At 40.0% G+C, this 21,809-nt stretch overlaps 2 protein-coding genes across 5 annotated transcripts in view; both read left to right on the top strand.

Annotated features, from left to right (window-relative positions):
- ccny (cyclin Y) overlaps nucleotides 1-10,049 on the top strand; it is a 59,721-nt gene extending 49,672 nt beyond the window's left edge. For all 4 annotated transcript variants that reach the window (XM_051940326.1, XM_051940324.1, XM_051940327.1 and 1 more), the window contains 2 exons: nucleotides 5,201-5,363; nucleotides 8,090-10,049. In XM_051940326.1, coding sequence (XP_051796286.1) covers nucleotides 5,201-5,363; nucleotides 8,090-8,206 — 280 coding nt within the window. In that variant the 3' untranslated portion in view covers nucleotides 8,207-10,049. The remainder of the gene's footprint in view (nucleotides 1-5,200; nucleotides 5,364-8,089) is intronic.
- A 9,787-nt stretch (nucleotides 10,050-19,836) lies between these two features.
- On the top strand, nucleotides 19,837-21,547 carry LOC110948706 (gap junction delta-4 protein). The gene is made up of 2 exons (XM_022190382.2): nucleotides 19,837-19,900; nucleotides 20,112-21,547. The coding sequence occupies exons 1-2, from the start codon at nucleotides 19,837-19,839 to the stop codon at nucleotides 21,335-21,337; spliced, it is 1,290 nt and encodes a 429-aa protein (XP_022046074.1). The 3' UTR covers nucleotides 21,338-21,547.
- The last annotated feature ends 262 nt before the right edge of the window (nucleotides 21,548-21,809 follow it).

The raw sequence follows: 21,809 nt of genomic DNA on the forward strand, positions 1-21,809 counted from the left end.
CTAGTTTTTTGTTTTCATCGCATATTCTAATGAGAAGCTGAAAACGCCATAAATCGGCTACAGGTGATGTATTAACTTTACTGTTAGCTGGTTCTGTTCATGTGCAACGGTCAGTAATTCTCTGGAAGGATAAAGCCATTTACACATAGTAAACAACACAGAGCTCTTTTATCCAAAAATATTACTATAAGGTCTTAGAAAATATCTCATCAGGTGGACAGACTTTTGAAAATAGCCAGAATACTGCAGCTCAGCAGGTGAATAGTTGCAAATTGGATGATGCTCAAAGAAATATATTATCAACTGATGATGAAGGAATAGAAATGAGCTGTAATTTCTCCCTTTTCTTTTCTGTGGAAGCTGTGTTCTGCCCCACAGGACAGCCATGACTGAGAAAAATCTGGACTGGTTCCACCACAACAGCTTCTCTCAAAAGCAAACCAGTGTCCTTGAGTGGGAGGTGCAGAATCACATGACTGAATATAGCATATGATGGTTTAAATATGTAACAGTAGCATAGGAGAGCATACTGTCACATATTTTCTTAGACTGTTGAATGTTCATTTAGAGACAAGGAGCAGTTTGGAGCAGGGACTGTGAGTTTGCATACAAACAAACCTGCAAGGTGTCTGTTGAATGGCACAGCATCTGTAGCGCCAGACCTGAAATGTAGCTTTTCTGTGTGATGGCCTTCACTGAAAGACACATAGCTTTTACCCATGGTTTGATCTTGTTAAATTTCTGGAAGTCAGCTGCTTTAAACCAAAGACTGTAACTGACAATTGTTTTCATTATCAATTTATCTGCAGATTATTGTCTCGAATAATTAATTTTGTCTGTTCTGGGTGGAAAAAGTAGTGACAACTGCCCTTAAAATTCCTTAAAGTTACAGTGCCAGAGTTTAATCTGACCAGCAGACCAAAAACTGAAGTGCAAAGTAGTCCCTTCAAAACTAGAAGATCCTGGGTTGTAATTTCTGGCTCAGCAGGATTGCTTCTGTTTCCATGTTCTTTCTGCATTAATTCTGACATCAATATTTAAGTGCCAGAAACTGCAATTCTTCCACTTGGGGCTGGCTACAAAAATGAGTTCAAATGAGTTAACCCGTTGCGCTTCAGTGTTCCGCCCGCCGAACACTTTGAGATCTGCATAAGCATTTCCTTAAATGTCTGAAGCTGCAAGTGCGACTATACAAACACTATACGCCGATGGAAAGCTTAGATTCTCATGAATCCGCCGGTATAAACCACTTTCAGATGCGATTACCACAGCGGGTGAGAAAAACACATTTGTCCGACAAACAACGAATATCCATCCATCTGTTCTCTGTACACGGCTTCAACGTACACAGCGCGACTCACATTTGCGGGTTCATTATTACACACAGATGAAAATATTCCACAAAAAACGGCCATAATCCAACCTTGGACATTCAGACGAAACAAGCCAGTAACATATTTTGTCCAAAACATGTCTTGAAGTCAGTATATACTCCAGGTCGTTTTCGAGGAAATGCACCTCGCGATGCGCGTCCAATATTCCCTGTATTTCTTGTCATATTTTTATTTACAAATAAAATATTAGCGATTTTTTGTACTGAAAATGGCTGGAATTGGCTGTACCTTATAGGGCTATAATGTTCAGTTTAACACCAAGTATAACCTTGTGCACAGCAACATTTAACATCTAGCACCTCCCGGCTAGTTACGGATGTATCTTTAGAAAAATATAAACAAAGCACTGGCAGTGCCTTTTAGAAGTGGTAGGCCAGTGTTAAATTTATGTGTGGGTACGCTAGGATACACGCAATGTAAATGTTGCTATCTAACCAAGTTTGTAACAGTACAGACAAAATCTTTGCCCGTAATGTGTCTCCACTGCGCTATAAGGGCAGTAGTGTATGTTTGTAATAAGTAGATACAACTTACTGCACATACACTACCAGTCAAAAGTTTGGACACACTTTCTCATTCAATAGTTTTTATTTGATTATTTTACACATTGTAGATTAATACTAAAGACATAAAAACTGTAAAATAATATGTATGGAATTATGTTGTAAACAGAACACTGTTAATCTTCAGTAATAATTGAATGAGAAGGTGTGTCCAAACTTTTGACTGGTACTGGTGCATATGGAACAAAATCCTTCAAATAAAGTAGAAAAGTACTATAATAACAACAATTATGTCTCCAAGGTGTCCACATAAGATGAATATAATCGCGGCTTGAGTTTGAGGATTAAATTGCTTTCGATATAGGTGCACGTTGAAGATGGGTTGTGCCAAAATCACAGGAGACAAGTGTCATCATATAGCAGCCTCACTGAGTCAATATGCCCCGCACTGACATGCAATGTATGCACCACAAGGTCAGCAGTAGAATGCTAAACTGTTTTTTATTTCAGATCTTTAAACTACATGGGACACATCACTGCAGCATGTTGTAAAGACAAGAGCTTCTGCCGTCACTCTAGAAGCTTGAACTCAGAAGTGATCTTGTGCGGAGGTCGATACGTCACGTCTGAACAGACAGATTGTTATTAATTTCCTCTCTGCTACTGTGTCTGCTATCACCCCATTTAGTGACCAGCAGTCAGAGTGTGACTAGGCTCAGAATAGCCAGTGTTTGTGGAGTCAGCCTGTGTTCAAGAAGCGTTAAGAGTCACATGCATGGTGGTCTGGACACGCTCAGGGTGACCTCTGCACATTTTGTTACACTGCTGTTGTGGAGCTTGGTTTGGCTCCTAAAGACTTCAGCCAGGGAGCAGCATCAAAGGCATCATGATGCAGACTCTAACGACGTACTGACTACGCTCTATTAGTGATGAAGATATTAGAGATAAAGATGAGCGCATATCAAAGCTTATATCAGCTCCTCTTGGATCATTTCGCTCAGAATAAATGGTAATAATCTGCATGCTATCGTGTCATCATCCCATAAAACAACACTGCTTTATTAGTTTCTAACAAGCTGACAATGACAAATGCACAAGAAGCCCTCTGAAACAAAATTTATTTTCCACGGTTTGGCTTTAGATTTAATTAAGAATTTAATTTGACACTGCTGTGTGTCATACTTGACCTCCCTGTTGACAGAGAGGAGGCATCTTGAGCATGAGGACACACCGCTCTGCCCTATATACCACATCCATCTCAAATCCACAGGAATCTTGGCTGGCTTATCCTGAGGAGGAACACGATGCTGCAGACATGTTGCCTCTGCTGCCACCTCTGACCCCTGCTGCTTTCACACTCCTCTGCGCTGGTGGCTGTCTATTCTTGTCCCTGCGCTCAGATTCAAAGAGCGACGTCTGTAGTCCACCTGTTTAGGACTCTCCCCAGTCAGTAGAGCTCAGCACGTGCTTTTGCTGTGGTCCCATATGGCAATTTACCGGACGGCGACTCAGTATTTGCCCGTATCCCTGCTCTGGAAAAATAGCCCTCTGAATTCCCCTTCCCACCTAGTGACCTTAAAACAACAGCAGAGATGTCTGGGAAGAATGTGGAGGAGCAGCGAAACACACACTGGAAAAAATGCTCCTCTCAAAACAACAAAATAAAAACAATTTCAAGGAATTTCTACCCTAAAATAAGTGAAAAAATCTGCCAATAGAACAAGTGAAAATGTCTTGGTAAGATTACTTGAATTAAGATATGATATTTAGAATGTTGAGATCTTAAAATTAGCTGGGAAAACTTATTTTAACCCTCCTGCTGTCTTCTTTTACGAGCACCAAAAATATTGTTTCCTTGTCTGAAAAAATTCCAAAATTCAGCAAAAAAAATTCCCCCAATTTCTGAAAATTTGCAAAACCGTCAGGAAGAAATTCCAATAATTCCTTAAAAGTTTCCCTGAAATTTTTTTTTTTAAATCCCCAAATTTGGCAAGAAAGTTCTCAAAAAATGAGTAAAAATCTTCCAAAAAAAAAATCTGAAAAATATCTAAAGAGATTACATATATAACAGTAAAATTTCTGATATTTTCTTTAAGAACATTCACATAAAAATCAACCAAAATCCAGCAAAATTTGCTGGATTTTGGTTGATTTTCTATGTGAATGTTCTTAATAAACATTTTTAACATTTCTTTTTTTCCCACCAAAAAATGTTCAAAAATTTCCCAAAAATGTTGGCAATGTGGACATCAGAAGTTTCACTGCAATTTTTTTTTTTCCCCACATTTTCAAACTTTAAAACGGGTCAATTTGGCCTGCAGGACGACACAAGAGTTAAACTTATTTTAAGCTATATTTTACCAGGATTGTCAAGCTGAGGTGTCTTAAAATAAGCCAGACATGATTTTTAAAAAATGCAGTTTTTCACTCAAAAATAGATTTTTGCTTTCATGTAGCCTCCTAATTTGAGATGTATAAAACTCATTTTGAGTTTTCTTGTAAAATACAACTCAAAACAAGACATTTAAGATGCATTGCCTTAAAACAAGTTCCTCCATCTTATTGAAATGTCACTTTTTAAGTGAATTTATCTTAAATCAAGTGGGATGAGACATTTTGACCAAAAATAAGACAAACAAACAAGAAGATTTTGAGTTTTTGCAGTGCAAGGAATAGCTGAATGAGTGTCACGGCAAGATAAGAAAGAAGCAGCATTATTGGGAAGAGTTTGGCTACCGTGGGGTCTAAATTTAGCTCGTCTGTTGCTGCATGCCTGTAAATGTGCGTGGGCGAGGAACAAAGGCTAGGAAGAAGCGATGGAGAGTTACAATGCAAAATGAATCGGTCATGACTGGAGAGAAACAGATGAAAGCAGCAGTCACCGCGCTGCAGAAGGGATCACAGAGCTGTCGAGCATGAGGCAGTGCATGACAATAGCATTTTCAGGATGTGGGATTAATATTCTTTCTTACACATCATGCTCAGAGCTCCCTGCTTAGAAAGCATTCCCTTTCATTATGAGGAAAGGCTTATGTGTGGTGGGTGTACTGGGGATTTACTCAGCGCATGTGTATGGGTTCGTTATATGGCTGGATTTGCCAGGAGGAAGGCCTCCTGTGGACGAACGCTTCCTCTCTAGTCTCTTTGTCTCATCTCTTGCTCTATGCAGGATGTCGTTGTAGACAGGAAGATTTTTAATAGTCTAACTAACTTTATTGCGATCTCAGCTAGGTCTTACTTCTAATCAAATCTGGTGTTTCCAGCTTATCAAAGGCTCACATCTCTCCTCTGTCTGTGTTAAAGGAATGAGCTGGAGCGTCAGTTCCTGGAGCTGCTGCAGTTCAATATCAACGTGCCGTCCAGCGTCTACGCCAAGTATTACTTTGACCTGCGCTCCCTGGCCGAAGCCAACAACCTCAGCTTCCCCCTGGAACCCCTCAGCAGGGACAAAGCCCAGAAACTAGAGGTGAGGAGTGAAAACAAACACCGATTTTGAATTCAGGTCATGCAAAAAAAGTATCGGGGGTAAAAATTCATATCGTTTTGATCACATCTGAAACAAACTTAGGATGAGAAATACAATGAACCGAGGCCATCTGGGTAATGAGTATTTTGAAGATCCTCTGCTCGACACACATGCACAAAATAGAGCGTAGATCCTCTGCCGGGTGAAGGACGATGTGGAGCCGTGTTGCTGTGTAATTAGCTTCACTGCCTCAACATCTGTCTCATCCCTCCTGCCCTGCAGCCTCGCTTTCGTTAGTGTTTGAAATATCACGGCTGTCCTTGTCTAATTTGTTTTCTGTCCATAAGATCTGCTTCACCAAAACTTCTTCACAGCAGACAATTTGACATTTTGTGGCAGGAAAAGCACAGCTGCGATTAGACACATCAATAATGTTTGTAATCCATTTAGTTTTAAAAAGAGATAAAAGTGAGGGTGGTCTGTCTCCAGTTAGCAAGTGGAATTATTAAATTCATTTACTTATTTACTCTTTGTTGGTACAACTATTTCCCACATTATCGCTAATAATGAATAAACAAACACGTCTTGATTATCTCAAAATAGCCAAAGATTGCTGAGAACGAGTCTGGCTGGCCCTCTGTTAAATGTCCCAGAAACTAAAAGAATACAGAAGCCAGTAGTCATAAAAGACAGGACAAAATTAGAAGAAACAGATGAGAGATTTTCAGCCAGAATGCTGAGATTTCAAAACTTTTTTTGTAACTTTTCTACGACTGTACTCTTGTCAACTTAGGAAACTTTCCGTTTTGGAAATATTTCCTGTGTTTAGTTGCTATTTCATTGCTGTTGAGATATATTGGGAACAGCTTTGTAACAGAAAATGGCACTTCAGACTTCATACCATTGCTCTCACTTGCCCATGCTATCTGTACTGAGCAGAGCTTAGATAAATTTCTCCAAACATGCTTGTTGTGTAAACACAGTCTGTCACAGCATTGTAGAGTAATGACTACACAAAGACATGAGACTGCACCTAAAATCAAGAACAGAATCTGCTCCACTGCGTGACCCAACAACTGAAATTTCATTTTGGGGAAGAAGACAAAGACACAGGCTACCAAATCTAGTGGCCAAAGAAGCCGTGCTGTAAACGGCACACGCTGCAGTTGGAGCACTCACATACCAATGTGCCACTGTTCTGGTTGGATGTGCCAATTTTTGTTCCTCAGCCAACTCAGGATGTTAAAATCTTGACAGGGCAGGCTTAGTGTCAGGGTCACGGGCTCTTTTCTTCTTACTTCAGTCGTAGCCACAGACCCATCGTATCACCAGCGATGACCCGTCACATGAAGGTTGGATCATCCAAACTGCTGCTGATTGGAACCAAATTTGGTGTTTTCTTCTCTCCAATTTGCAATCTGTGGAGCAGGGGTCAAAAAAATATGTGTAGCAAACATCCCACTGTTGTGGTATCACACAGTCTCTGAACAGTAACTGCTCATACATCCTGTAGGGCCCTGCTGTGAAAGCCTCCATGCATACACAGTACAGAGGTACCTCATCTATTAAGGGGGTTACATTCCAGAACCGCCCACGATAGGCAAACATCTGCAAAGTAGCGACCATGTATTTATTTTATTATCTATATATATTTTGAGGCTTTAGAAACCCTCCCCACACTCTTAGTATAAATCTTTCCTATGTTCTTAAACACTTTCTACACTCTTAAAGCTACGTAATTAATGGTATGCATCTTCCTCTGGTGCTTGGGTTCGGTGCCAGAAACTTTAGAAGGTGCAGAATGTTTGATCGACATCGTAGAGCTTGTAATAAAGACGAGAAGCTGAATGCATGCTATACACAGGAGACAGAGGAGACGGAAGAGGCTGATGCTACGGTCGCTGAGCCAATCTGCGCTACACACTATGCATTTTATTTCGATTTAATATTCTTTTAATATGTTTTAATTACTCTTTTTTATATATTTTTTAGATTGTTTTAATTTTTAGGCTAGAAAATGCTTAATTTATCCACAAAAATAATGAAAATAATAAATATTAGGGGTGAAACGAAATTTCGTGGAATAAAAAATGACAAAATAAAATTCAAAGACGCACGAAGTAAAAAACGCAAAGGGGCGCTGCACACCACTGAGACTGATGATTTTTGACCCTCCTCGCTTACCGTAGCAAAACACTCGCTTCAAAACGGAGGAAGACGAGGTTAAGGAATTAGCTGACGCTCCTTCATCAAATAAATCGATTATTTATTTTGTACTGATGCAGCATTATTTTTTGTATATCTAATAAAGAAAATGACATTTTGCATAACTCCTTACTGTTGGGGATTTTCTTTAATCTTTATTTCATATTGTGAGTATTTCGTATCGTGAGTTCTGTTTCGTATTTCATATCGTTTTGTGAGTTGACCTTTTTGTTACATCCCTAATAAATATATAAGAATACCTATATAATGTAAAATCCCTCAATATAATGAAAAATCCGCGATACAAAATTAGATATATACAATTTTAAAAATCTGCAATACAGTGAGACTACAAAAACTGAACCGTGATGTAAGAGGGAAAACTTTACGACCACTCTCAGGACCTTTTTTCATATGCTCATTTCTTGTACACAAAGACAAACACACACAGACAGAGATCTCATTCAGTCACTTTTACTAAAATTAATCTAAATTTCATTTGTGCTTTTTTTGACTTTCAGGCAATCTCTCGATTGTGTGATGACAAGTACAAGGACTTGAAAAAACTAGCCAAGAAGCGGTCGGTGAGCGCCGACAACCTGACGGTGGTGCGGTGGTGTCCTGCCATCATTTCCTAACACTGGTCGCCTGCAGAGGAACAGATAGACCTGTAAGCTTATTTCTGCCTGGCAAACAGGCAAACCAGGTGGGCAGCAGTCCTGTGGATCAGTGGGTCTGTCTGGAATATACACACATACAAACACACACTTTCACACAGTCGAGCACTTTTGCGAGTGTGATTGCACCCTCTCCGGTTGTTGTACATAAAAGAAGTCCCACTGGCTGCCTGCACTGAACCAAACGGAGCGGAGCTGAACCAAACTGAAGTGTGTGAGCGAAAGTTGTCGGAATGAAGACCTGAACTGCAGAGGAAAAGCAGCCGGTTGGAAATGCAGAGATTGAGAGACCGTGTGAAGTCGGAAAACAAAAATAGGAGCAAGCTTAAAGAGCAAAATACAAGAAATAACAGCAGCAACAGCGTCCCACGATTCCCTCCGAGGCTCAACTGAAACGAACAGTTGATTGAGGGAAGCTGTCTACATTCCTTTCATTTTAATCTTCTGGTTCAGTCAGTTCCTTAGCTGAAGCACCAGATGATCTTTTGACAGCTTATAGGCACATTGCAAATTTTAAATCCTCAATTCCTCAATTTGTTTTGTTGGTGTTTGTCTGTTCTTTTGCATTCCCATCCAGCTGAACTCACTGCTTGCAGATTCAAACAAAGGAAAGACGTGTACATTTCCATTGTTAACTTGAGGGTACAGCTGATACACTTAACTGGACTACATATCATCATCATCAAAAAAACACAAAGAATCCACTGAGTTTCATTTAAATTGTGGCCAATTAACTGAGGTTCTCATGCAGAGAGCTGACAGTATGAAAGCACGTCTGTTTTTAGCTTGAAGGCACTTTGACAGGAAATGGGAATTCAGAATCTAAAACTTAGAGCTGCAGAATAGTATCTGTAACAGCCAGGACATCAGCCAACACTCACATAAAGCAATACTCATGCACCGCTTTGTTATTGCGATTAATAACGATGAAGCGTGCATACTTGGGAGAGGACTGACTGGAAGACAAATACGAGACATACTGTAGAGCTTATGTTGTACTTTATTCACTGCCATCGTCCTGACCTGTGGTGCCTGTAATAAGCTAGTTTAACACTTCTCCCCTTTCTACTGGAGGAATAGAACAAATTACTCTGAAGTATTTTTTTCTTTAACATTTTATATGGTTCTTCCAGCTTCTAAAGAAACAGCACAAATGGAAATATTGACATTTAAAAGCCACTTAACGCATGATTCCTCGGAGCTGTTTTTGTTGGTCTGGAGAGGACCCAAATGAATGAGAAAGCATTAAGTGATGATGGAAACACTGCTTACAAAACGATAGATTGTATACATTTTGCTAAATTGTCTTTGTACAGTGTAAATACAGCGCCAGTGTGCAAAATCTGTAGGACATATTGTAAAGAAGAAAACAAACAAACAGAATGATGTTAGAATATTTATATTGGATCAGTTTTTACTGTACATGATGGGGGCGGTAAATATGTCTGATCCTGTGTTCATATGACAAATCAAGTAAAGAGAATGGTGAAGTATTAAGATTTAAATGGGAGACACCACTTGAGGTTTGTCTGTTCCTTGTCAATGTTTCGCACTGCAGAAAAGGCCAATTTTTTACATGTTACATAATGTAAATGATATATAGATACTGCAAGACAATTCAGGCTCATTTTATGATTTTTTTGTATCCCCACTTTGTGGAAACGTTGCCAGATTTATATGTTTATGATTTCAGTGATGACTCATGTTTCTTATGGAGCTCTGAAACCAACAAAATGTGGTAAAGGTGATCAAGTGAGTCTAAAATATGCCGAAATACATCAATAAATATCACTGTTTCATTCAAGGCTTTCTAGTTTTCCATTTAGCTTCAATTATTTGATGATCATTTTTTTCACTTCCCAGCATTTTCCTGCTTTTTTGGTCTTCACAAACAAACATTTATCTATTCCTGAAATTCCAAATGGGCTCTTGGCTGCTCAGGCTCCAGTGAGACACCATGACATATGTGAAGCATCTTCAGCTGCACAGAGGATTGTGGGTCAGAATGGGCAGAAAAGCATGCTGACTTACATGCTGCAAAATGAAGCTGGATGTAGTAGGACTTCCTGTTTTTTAGCATACTGTATTTGACATGCAGTGTACTGGAATGTCTTACTATTTTGTGGAAAGCTGTATTGTAGGGTTAGATTATTAGATCATGGATACTGGAACACACAGTGTATATAATGGTGGATTTAGCCTCAGGGTCTGAAAAGTAAAAGCAACACAGAAGTGACTTGCATTTTTTTGAAAGGCCAGCAGGGGGCGACTCCTCCAGTTACAATGCAGCTTCTGATTGTAGAAGTCTATGAGAAATGACCCCACTCCTCACATGATCTGTTACCTTAGTAAACATTTTCCAAATGAGTTTATGGTCTCAGTTGCTAGATTTAAGTCTCCTTTAACACAACATGATGTTCATTTTGTATATTATGGTCCCTTTTCAGAGTGAAATAGAATATAAAGCACGGTGTGTGTTTTTTTTAAGTCACTACTATATCGGTGTGTGTAGAGTCCTCAAATTCTCTGGAAGTTTCACCAATCGCTTGTTACATCCTGGTTTCAAAACACCAAATCAGCAATGATCAGACTCCAGGCTTCAAAATGGCAGTCCACAAACTAACATAACTGTGTTTCAATAACTTATATTTATGCACACTTTGAAATATTGCATTAAAGAGTTAGTAGTGGGAGTTAAAAACATCTTTTCTGAATAGGTTCTGACATTTAACTTTCAGCTCTTTGTGTTTCTTCCATTGTCTTCATCTCAAGAAAGTATAAAACTTTGCCAATACCAGCTGATATGAAAGGACAATTACACCTTTCCCAGTTGAAAACAATGCCTAAAGACTTTTCTCCATATTTCTGTTGTAGATAGCCATGGTTTTGTTTGTTTCTTCTTCCTGTTCCAGGTCTTTAACAGTTGGTGAGCAACTGATTTTGTGTCTACTGTTGCAGCCATGCCTAACATAACCCATAGTAGCACCTTCTAATGACACTAAGCAGCCTAGTTTGCTAGTTATTTGCTCCAAAGCAGCTAATGCAAACGAGACTAATTTGTGTTTTTCTTCTTTTTCTGTCACATTTCAGAAACTAACTTCCAATTGACTTGACAGTTGTATGAAAACAGATTTTATATGCAGTTTATGAGCAGCAGTCATTTCAATTTGATGATTTTATCACTAATTAGCTGACTGATTAATGAAAAGATTAACATATTTTGCCAAATCATGGGAAAAATATGAAATTTTGTATTTCTTTTACTAAACCAACAATATTATTTACTGATGTATTCAGTCATCATCTGATAAGTTTTGCGGCATTTTGTCAGTTTCAGAGCATCATAGTTTCTTGTATTACTGGATAAAAAACAAAGCTGTCAAACAGTATTTTTCATCAACAGTCACTTTCTCATTTGCTTTTTTTTTCTTGACCTTTCTTAAATCAAAAATAGGAAATATACAGGGATGTAGCAGAGGGTAAACCTGCAGATTGAGTTTATTTGGTTTACATTGTTTGGGTTTTATGAGGATATGGGTTGAATAAAGTAAAAAGTAATGCTTTTAATATATTAATTTGATAATAGCGGTTGTTTGCCTTACGATCAACTGGACATTCCTACTCCACTGTATCACTGAATAGACATAAAATACGTGTATGCTGAAAAATATCATGCCATAACCTGGAAATGACTGTTTCTTTTTTTGTTTGCTTTTATGTTTTAATGCATTTTTCTCCATAGAATTAAAAAAAAGTCAGAAAAAGGTTGAATTTCAAATGTGACATCAATGTACTAGCCTTTTAGCTTGTTTGTGCATTCATTAGCAGCTTCCACGACTGTGATTCAAGTTGTTTGTCAGGCTACTGGAGAATCGGTCGGTCAGTCAGGTCGGTTAGATGTGCAACCCTGACTGCAGGTGTAAGAAGGGACAGAACTGTACCAAAGTCACGGAAGAAGTGAAGGACGAGCATGTTGGACGTGTTGCCTCTGAACCAGCCCACTTGCACATGAAGTAAATGAAAAGCTCTTGGAAGGGGAGGCGTTTGTTCTGCATGGTGCTTTGAATGAGTGGAAAATAAGTGTCTTTAGGGGACGTAAAGTTACTGGAGTTGCTGTTGTGAGTTCGAACCATTAGAGATATTCAAAGATTGTATATCCTATTTATTGTATGTGGTGTGTGCATACAGTCCAGAAATCAGCGCTGATGCTGTGTGCTCAGCTGTGGTGACTCCTGAGCTGGAAAATGTACAACTCGGACAGACAGCAGAGACGTTGGGCCTGTGGCGTCCTGTCGGCTGGTTACTAGGTGTGTGTCATAGCCTTGTGCACTGAACTCTACCTCTGCATAGAGTTTTACTTTTTTCTTGATTTATTCCTCCTCTCTAACAATGACGGTTTTTGGATTTAATAAATTCAGCTTTGATCATTGACGATTTTCCGTGCTAACGTCAGTCAGCTGCTGTAGCCGTGACCTTTTCTTTGTTTTTCATCGATGGATATTTCAACAAGTTGTACTGTATTCTGTTGTTACTGTCATTGGAATTATTTCCTTTCCAGTGAGTCGGTCTTTTGTTTCCTGTTCTCAGTTTGCCAAACTCTTTTCTCTGTATGTTTTCAACTATGATTTAAAGAACTGCTCCCATTTCTCTTCTGAAGCAATGTTTAGGAAAAAAAAACTGTGCAAGAATTAAAGTTTAAAAACTTGCAATAAACACAATGTGTCCTTTTTATGTTGCAAAAGCTGCATTTAGACTGTAGGTGAAGGTGAAAATCAGATTTTTATGTTTATATGCTGACAGAAGGAAGCTTTTCATTGCAGTGTGAACACATGAAATCTAATCTTTTCAGTTCTAATTCTGGTCTTGCCTCAACAGAAACCTGCTGGAGAGTGTTATGAAGAGGTGCTGACAGATGTACAATGTATATCTGTGCAATATCACTTATTATCCAGTGATTTAACATTTGTATCATCTTACAGAAATTACATTACTTCTAAGTTAAACTGTGGGTATTTGCTCTGATGTTTAATATAAAACCAACTATCTGTATTTACTATATTAAAAATACAGACACAACAGTGGAAACTCTAAAGATTTACATTTTTGATTTTTTTCAGTACTTTTGTTTACCTTTATTTCTAATGACAGACTTATTCCTCTATAGTATGAAAATCCCAGATTTTCTAGAGAGATGTTTTGCCAGATGTCTTCCTTTTTCACCTGCGTTTGCTGGAGTTGTTGTGTTGTTTTATCTTTACAACACCCCAAAGTGATCTCCTGGATTGAAGTCAGATGACATTCTTTGGGCCAGGCCGTAGTTTTCACTTCTTCAGAAGCTCTACTATGATTTTGACAGTGTGCTTTAGATCATTATCATGCTGGAATATTCTCTTCTGAGAAGCTCTTGCAGGACTAGGAGTCATCTTGGTCAGCCAGTATTTTAGCTTATCTACAAACACTCTTGGCGCCATCTATGGATGTCCTCTCCCCAACACCCTTGTCACTCATGCAGCCCCATAAAATCACACTGTTGACCTTTGTGCTTCACTGTCAGGATTAAACATTCCACTATCCAGGTTCACGCAGAACATGCTGGGCCACATTTGAGCCAAACAAATTATCTTGTTCTTGTCTGATTGAAGAAAATCCTCCCAACATTCATCTTTCTTCTTTTTAGGCTCTTAAAAAAGTGTTATGATTGCAATTTTATTCCTAAGTTTTATCTTGGTCACCATCCAAAGAGCTTGATGCCATGCAATGTCCTTCACATGCCTGAGTTGTCACAGTAAGTCCAGTTTCCATTGGTATCTCCTGTTACCAAGTCTGGAGCACTTGCCCATATGTGTTTCAGAACTAAATTGTGCAATAATGCAGTATCTATCTATGTGCTGCTGTTTCAAGAAGATGCTCTCTTCAGCTCTGATAGTGGTGCTGTGGTTATTCTATACCTGCTGATTACTGCTACAACTCCACTGATTTGAAGTTGTTCACTGATCTCCTGTGTCATTGTCAACTTTGTGAGGTCTCACATTTAGATTTTCCAATTCCTCTGGCATTCTTTTACATGTGAGCGGATGATTGCTGACATGCAGATAGACACAGCCCATAGGTCAGAGAAGGACTCACTTTTTTGTCACTATAGTTTGTTTTGATGTTCCTGAGATCAAATACTTGTTGACTAGAAGTAATGCAATTGCTGAGAAGTGATATAATTTTAAACCAATAAGTGATGCTGCACACTTGTTGGGTACTATAATCATTGTCATTCTAAAATTTGGATAAAATCTGTTTCAGTGGAAGCCATTTCACATCACAAATCCCACCATTCCGGCTCTGACTCATCCTTCCACTCGTAATGGAAATAGGAGCCAACGTGCCGTCACATGAAGCATAATTAAAAATTGAGTCTTTCTTTGTCCTCACCTAATTTATCATCATGCTCCCCAGATTTACAGGCTTCCCCTGCCACACGCAGCTTCATAAAAAACACTGCAAACGTATCCTGTCATGCTGGAGTCTGACATTTGGCCACATTTTACAAAAACAAGGCGTGAGCAGCCAGACAAAATATTATGTGTTGAGCAAAAATCAGAGCCAGAGCGCCGAGGCCTGGCAGTGTGAATGCATCCTCAAGATAAGGGGAACACACTGATGACCACCATCTCATCATTCCCGCTGTTATCACAAGTGCTTTCTCACTTGGTTAGGGACAATATTCGATCCGTACTGTATTGTACAACTGATTGCTCCGGGTCTCTTCTCCCAGAAAGACCCATTTAAAATGGCTTAGAACGAGTGGTAATACAGAGATTACACTCTGCCATATTGTCACTGAGGGACACATTTAATCCTCCGTATTAGCCCCATTGCATTTCAATCGCTGCTCTGTAATTGCTATCCAAATCAGTTCAAATCCAATGAAGAGGTGCTGTGAGCTTTAGTGAAAGCAACTGTCTAACATCTGGAGTGAGGCATCAAACATCAGCTCGAAATGTATACAGTCCACACTCTCACCAATGAAACACGTCTCTGGCTGATAAACACACAGAGCTTCCACCTCTTTGTTCTGCTGGCAGGTTATTTACTTCTGACAAATAAAGGACCTCCACTGTCATTCCTCAAGAATCTGGTCCTGAGTCAGTCAAAGGATTCATCAGCATACACCCACCTTGGATTAAGAAACCTTTCACAGCAGATATTTTGATTTGTCACAGCAGGAAACAGCAGAGGGGAATTAGTGACATTAAGTGTTCTACTAAGGCTTGTTGATAAACCTGCATGCACATCAGCAGGACCTTTGCTCAGTGGAATGGAGAGTTTATTAAAGCACCTTTGCTTTCCAGCTGTTTCATGTCAAAATGTCTGATGTATAAAATACAGGAAAATTGTTACTGATGCATGACGTATACATTGCATCCAAATGGTACATTTCACATTATAGCACAACCAAAGCACCAGAATTCAAGACCATTTATTATTTGCAATGACCCAGATGGTTAACTGTAACAATTATCCTCTTAACAGCTTTATCTTGTGGCTCCCCCCATGTCTATATTAGAGAGAAAAGCAAGATCAAGATTTGTTTTTTAACTGTCATTTCTCTGTGCAGTATGCATACACACAGAAAAAAATAAATATCCTTCAGAGTAGGTTAAAAAACGATTATAAAATACATAAATGTAGCTCTCTGGAAAACAACATAAAAGCATGCAAGTGCAGTAGCGGAGCCGGAGTCTGAGCACAATAGGTTAAAGTGCATTTTTTAAAAAGGCACAAAAAGCATACAAACTGAGGAGAAACTATAAATATGTTAGATCACTAACATGAGAAAGCATCAGTGAAGAGCCTAGCTGCCCACAGGCCATTATACACAATTAGAAGTGATTGTTTAGCTTTGTTCAATACAATAGAAAGATAGCAAAAGAAATTTTATCTGAGCTTTTCTCTGGTAAAAAAAAAAAAAAAAAAAGCTGCCTTTTACAGCTGGAAACAAAGTTAATGAGAGAGAAGTAAGACTGGTTGATCCTTCATGTCCCTCCCAGGCTTCCTGAAGCTCAGTGTGGTGCCTCCAGTCATCACCATCTTGCCAGTGCCCAACCAGGCTGTGAGCATGTTCATTCTGACGTAAAGTTGAGTTCTTTAACATAAGGTCTGTGGCTATTGATTCGTTTTTGAACGCAGCCTCAAGTGGTCCATTTGAGGAACTGCACATTTTGTCATGTCCTCAGTGACTTCATTTTCCAGCCTGGAAGTTTCTGCTGGACTGAACCCAAAACAGTAGCATTAAAGACACTCTGTTGCTGACGGAACCAGCAGAATCGGAACGAAAATTCTCACCAGGGTTCGTCAGTATATTTAACTGCTATGAAAAGATTTTCAGTGCAGGCTTTAGGATGAAAGACTGATCCACTGAGACTGTAGCATTTCAGATGATAAAGGGAAAAATAAATCCTTTTGAAACTTGTGAGAATTATATTGTTTTTCTCAGTGGGATTTCTCCAAACCCGTTTTGATGAATTCGATGCACAGTCAGAAAATACTGGATCACCAGGTTGTCATCCTGCATTGTGTCTGCCATGCTCTGTGCTGCATTATGCTCGGCTTTGAAACCGACCGTGAAAGTTTGTTCCACCCGTGCATTTTCTCCACAGAAATGTCTTATTATTATGCTAATTCCCTGATTGCTAATGAAAATGGGGAACAGCTGCGGGACCATGTGGGTGATCAGGTAATGACTGAGGCGGGAAGTCTCCCAAGTAGCTGGGCAGGTGGGGAACAGCAGAGTTTGGAAATTAGAACGGTGGTTAATATGCATGGAAAGGTACCGACTGCCAAAGCTGGGAACGAGAACAAAAAGGAAAAGGACGAAAAACTTTTGTTAGGAAAGCACAAATTCTGCCAGTGTGCAGTGATGGAAGCAAATATTCTTAAGTACTATGAAGCAATGTAATAAAAACTATCACATGTAAAGTCCCGACATAAAAATGATGTTTAAGAAAAAGTACAGAGGAAATATTTGCAGCAAAATGTAGTTTTAGATATTGAACGAAAGAGTCCCTGTTAATGTTGTAGCTGCTGCAGATGGAGCTACTTTTAAACTTAAATATCCAGTTTCTATATGAAGGCAGCAGATAAAACTGTTGAAGAAGAAAAGTTCAGATGCACAAATCTGTCTTCAGTTTTTGGACTTTTTTCATTAATCTTTGGACTTTTTGGTGAAATATTTACTGTTAGAACATTTATTGAACTTAAAACCACATGAGAAATAGAAAGGGAGAATAACTAATGATTTCACTCATGTGACCTGACTACACACTGCTCTGTGGAAGACACCGATAAAGTTGAGAATAATTTTTCCAATGTGCTTTAGTTTAAAAGCCCATAATATAATCCATTATGTAACATCATCTTTAAAAAGAATTAAAGCTGTCAGCTAAATGGAATGCAAGAGAAAATAAAATAGTGGAAGTATAAAGTAAAGTACAAACACCTCAGATGGTCCTTAGTATAGTACATGAGGAATGAGCCGGTTACTTTCTACCGCTGGCTATATAGCATTCAAACACAGCCGGGAAGGTCAGACATGCACTGCTTAATGCATAATAACAGTGTGCTCAAATGTATGCAATCCTCCTTGAAAATTAAACACAGATTCATGCATTCATTATTCACACACTCTGTGAATAACAAATGAACACAGATGAGAGAAAATGCCTTGCTCATTGTTTATCTTTTTCAAGCCTGCTTTGTCAGAAAAAGCAGTTTCTACGACGAATAAAATTCATCCAGATCCTACTTTTTACTTCCTGTTTGAAAAGAACTAACGTGTTTGGAGAAAACTCAACATATTTACTGTGTGAACATAAAGTTTTTCATGTTGGAACAGGTAATCTGCACAACCAGTGAAAATGAAAACGGGTGTGCATCATCATCCTTTAAGCAGGAAGCGAACACTGTCCGATATAAGAATGTTCAGTAAATGATCCTGTATTGAGCCAGTGGTTTGTGGTAACAGTTACTTTTATATTATGTGGCTGGTTAAATGCCATACTTTTGTAAGTTATTGAGCCTTCTTCGGTTCTTTGACGCAGTATAGCTCACCTGCGCCTACTGAGCAGCTGGTACGTTCCAGTTTAAATGAGTCTGAACCGGTGCCTGCCGGTCTTCTGTAACTGGAGTGAAGGAAGCAATCTGACTGAGGCCGTGGGTCTCAGCTGCCACCTTTACTGCAGCATTGTTGGGGTTTGTGTTTTCACTTCATCATAAATTTTCTCATAAAACTCAGCTTCAGCTGTTGCATTTTTCATCATCCATTTCATGGCGCCCCAATTCCACGCAGCCTGACCATTATGTGAGGTGTGAGCATTACAGCGCCCATTTAAATGCATTGCAGGTGTAAATAAGTTATATTTTTTCCAATTCTACCTCAAGACAAGTTCAATGTCCCATGCTATTTTATGTAGTTCAGAATGAATTATTGTACCAATCTGAGTGCTGCTATCCATCCTAAATGTTGCATGTGGGATTTGTAGTGTGAGCCAGCATGGAAGTGCTAATGACTGCTGATCTGTAGTGATTATGAGCCAAGCCAAATGTCTGCAGCCATGTGTCCCCAGAGACCTTGTTCTTGAGAGAGGGTGCATGCAGCTTGTGAGAAAGAATCTGATTTGTAACTAACAAATTAAAATCAGAATATCTCACTTTCTCCCAGAAAATAATCTCACTATGATATGCAATTGTTAAACTTTAGAATCTCTCTTATTTCATTAATCTGAGGCGTCTAAATCTTGCTTCTTGATCATAATGTAACTTCTGCTGCATCTCAGATTAATGAATAAACGTTTTATTTTTATACCCATGCTACTTGACTACACAGTAAATCTTCTTCAGTCACAAACTGGCATCAGCTGTGGGAAAATCCAGTTTACAACCTACTTAGATTTCATGAGAGCTAATCTGCAGTCTGCATATCTACACGTTATCTTGATTTATCACCAAACAAAGCATCAGTAAGTTCTTGTATTTTATGAACCTGCCAGTCTGAACTCGCCCGTCATTGTGCTGGAGAACTGAATAGAATCATTTACAATGAGTAAGCCAGGAGGCTTGTTTCTCTCCTGTAAGGACAACCAGCAGCACCAAAATATCTCTGCAATGCCAGGATGGCGACATGCTTTTGGAAGTGTGTTAAGAATAGACCCACAATGGGGCTCGCTCCCGTCTTCTGTTGTCTGAGAACAGACAGTTGTCTGCAGGGGACAGAAGAAGAGGTAAGACAGAGTATTTCTGTGGTTTGCTTCATTCAGTCTGTCAGAGACTTGGGTCACTCAAGTGGATCAAACTGGATATTACCTAAAGGGATCGAGCACATGCTCCTACAAGAGAACTGGAGTGTTTTTTGCCTGCCGTTCACCTGGACGTTGCTGTGCTGCTGGAGGCCGCTGTGAACCTTGATAGAAAGGGTGGAGATGGAAAGAGGAGAAGACGAGAAGTAGATGGATAGGCAGTGAGGTGTTGGCTTAAGGGTTTGCCCTCTGAACTGGAACTGGAGGACAGGAAGCTTCTGGAAGAGGGCCTTGAGCACAGCAAGCATGGCAGGATCAAGTGCCTCAGAGGTCCTCTTTATCTCTGTCAATCACAGCATCACTTTGATGGGTGAGTTGGCTTGATTAACTGAATGTAAATAAAAAGATAAGTTCTATATGAAATATGATGGCTTGTCTATGGCGCTGAAAACCTTATGTTCAAATCTCAGTCAATTTAGTTAGCTAAAATCTGTTAAATTTGCTACACATTCATATTCATTCATGAGTCATTGTTAAATCAGCACAATAAAATTCCACTATTTCATTTTTTCCCTTCACAGGAAAGGTGTGGCTCATTGTGATGATCTTCCTCCGTATCCTGATCCTTCTCTTTGCTGGTTATCCTCTCTACCAGGACGAGCAGGAGAGATTTGTGTGTAACACTATTCAGCCGGGCTGTGCAAATGTCTGCTATGATCTGTTTTCTCCCATCTCTCTCTTCCGCTTCTGGCTGGTGCAACTCATCACCTTGTGTCTCCCATACATCATCTTTGTCATCTACGTGGTCCATAAGGTGTCAAACACCCTCACAGTTGACCTGAACTCCTCAGGACGCATCAAAACTTTTCAGCTGTACAAGATCCATCAGGAGTCCTTCAACAAGATGCCTGTGAACCAGACGCCTCTGGTTGAACATCCAGGGTGGGCTCGGTGCTTTACTGGAGCCTATATGCTCCATCTGATGTTCAGGACGCTGCTGGAAGCAGGCTTTGGAGCAGCTCACTATTACCTGTTTGGTTTCTACATGCCCAGAAGATTTCTGTGCCAGAATCCACCCTGCACCACCCAGGTGGACTGCTACATCTCCAGACCCACTGAGAAAACTGTGATGCTCAACTTTATGCTTGGTGTGGCGTGTCTGTCCTTGTTCCTAAACATGCTGGATTTCATCTGTGCCATCAAGCGCTCGGTGAGGCAGAAGAGCAAAAGAAAGTTGATGGTGGAAGAAATATTTGAGGAAGAGCAGTGTTTCCTTTCAGCTGGAGGAGCCTCCAGGGTGACTGACCCAAACACTTCCCTCGCACATCAAGATCTAGAAGTACAATCTAGTCAAGTGGGGAGTTTCAGGAAGAGGCGAGCCAGCAAGGGCTCCTGTGCAGGAGGAACTCTTGATTCAGGTCAGGAGCCTCCCTCTCTGGAGCACTGCTCTTTGCCTCGCTCTATAGTACCTCCAACCTGCAACACCAACGGGAACAACGGCTATTCAGTTTCCCAAGAGGAGCTTCCGGACAAGGATGGCAGTGAGGTGGCTCTCTGTCCTCAGGAACCCATGGGGACACCCAGATCCATTCGTGTTAGCAAACGCAGCCGACTCAAACCTCCACCTCCACCCAGACGGGACCTTGGACTGCCCCTTGGGGTGTCAGCAGCCCCAGTCGGGAATGCTTCCACAGCAACAGCAATCTGTACTCGGAGGGCGGGTCAGTATGTGTTGGTGGAGTTGGGCAGCCCCACAGAGCTACAGAGCAATGATGATGGGCAGGATAAGAGATCAGAGTGGGTGTGACTGACAGGGTTGTATTGCTTTATCTAGAGTTTACTTTGCAACAGAAGAATGTTGCAAATATTGGAACAACGTAAGGTGAAGCAAACAGCAGCTGCTGGGGCTGACATTCTGCCATGTTTTCTACCTCTTTTTACACTGCAGGCTGCTCGCTCTCATGAGGAGAATCCAAAGTGGCAATGCATTCACCAGACACCTTAGACTCATGAAGCATAATCCTATTTGCTGTGATTTTTATCATGCTATCTGAACACATCTCCTTTGAGGAGCACTCGCCCAGTGATGCAAAGTGACAAGATTTCAACAAAGCCTCTGAGAAAAACAAGTCAGGAGCGACAGAAACTCTAGCCTTAAGCGTCCTTGACCAAATCTCAACCTTGAAAAACATCTAAAAGAGTGCAGTCCACCTGTTTCTTCCCATGTTTGTTTTACCTCCCTTTCTCCATAAACAAAGGCAGGTCTTGACCTGTGCGAA

The sequence above is a fragment of the Acanthochromis polyacanthus genome, chromosome 20 (genome assembly GCF_021347895.1).
Source record: "Acanthochromis polyacanthus isolate Apoly-LR-REF ecotype Palm Island chromosome 20, KAUST_Apoly_ChrSc, whole genome shotgun sequence".
Lineage (NCBI taxonomy): Eukaryota > Metazoa > Chordata > Actinopteri > Pomacentridae > Acanthochromis > Acanthochromis polyacanthus.

Excerpts from the sequence above, each read along its gene's own strand:
- LOC110948706 (XM_022190382.2), top strand. The coding sequence starts at position 19,837 with ATGGCAGGATCAAGTGCCTCAGAGGTCCTCTTTATCTCTGTCAATCAC. Across the intron at positions 19,901-20,111 it reads TCACAGCATCACTTTGATGG|GAAAGGTGTGGCTCATTGTG; the intron begins GTGAGTTGGCTT and ends TTCCCTTCACAG.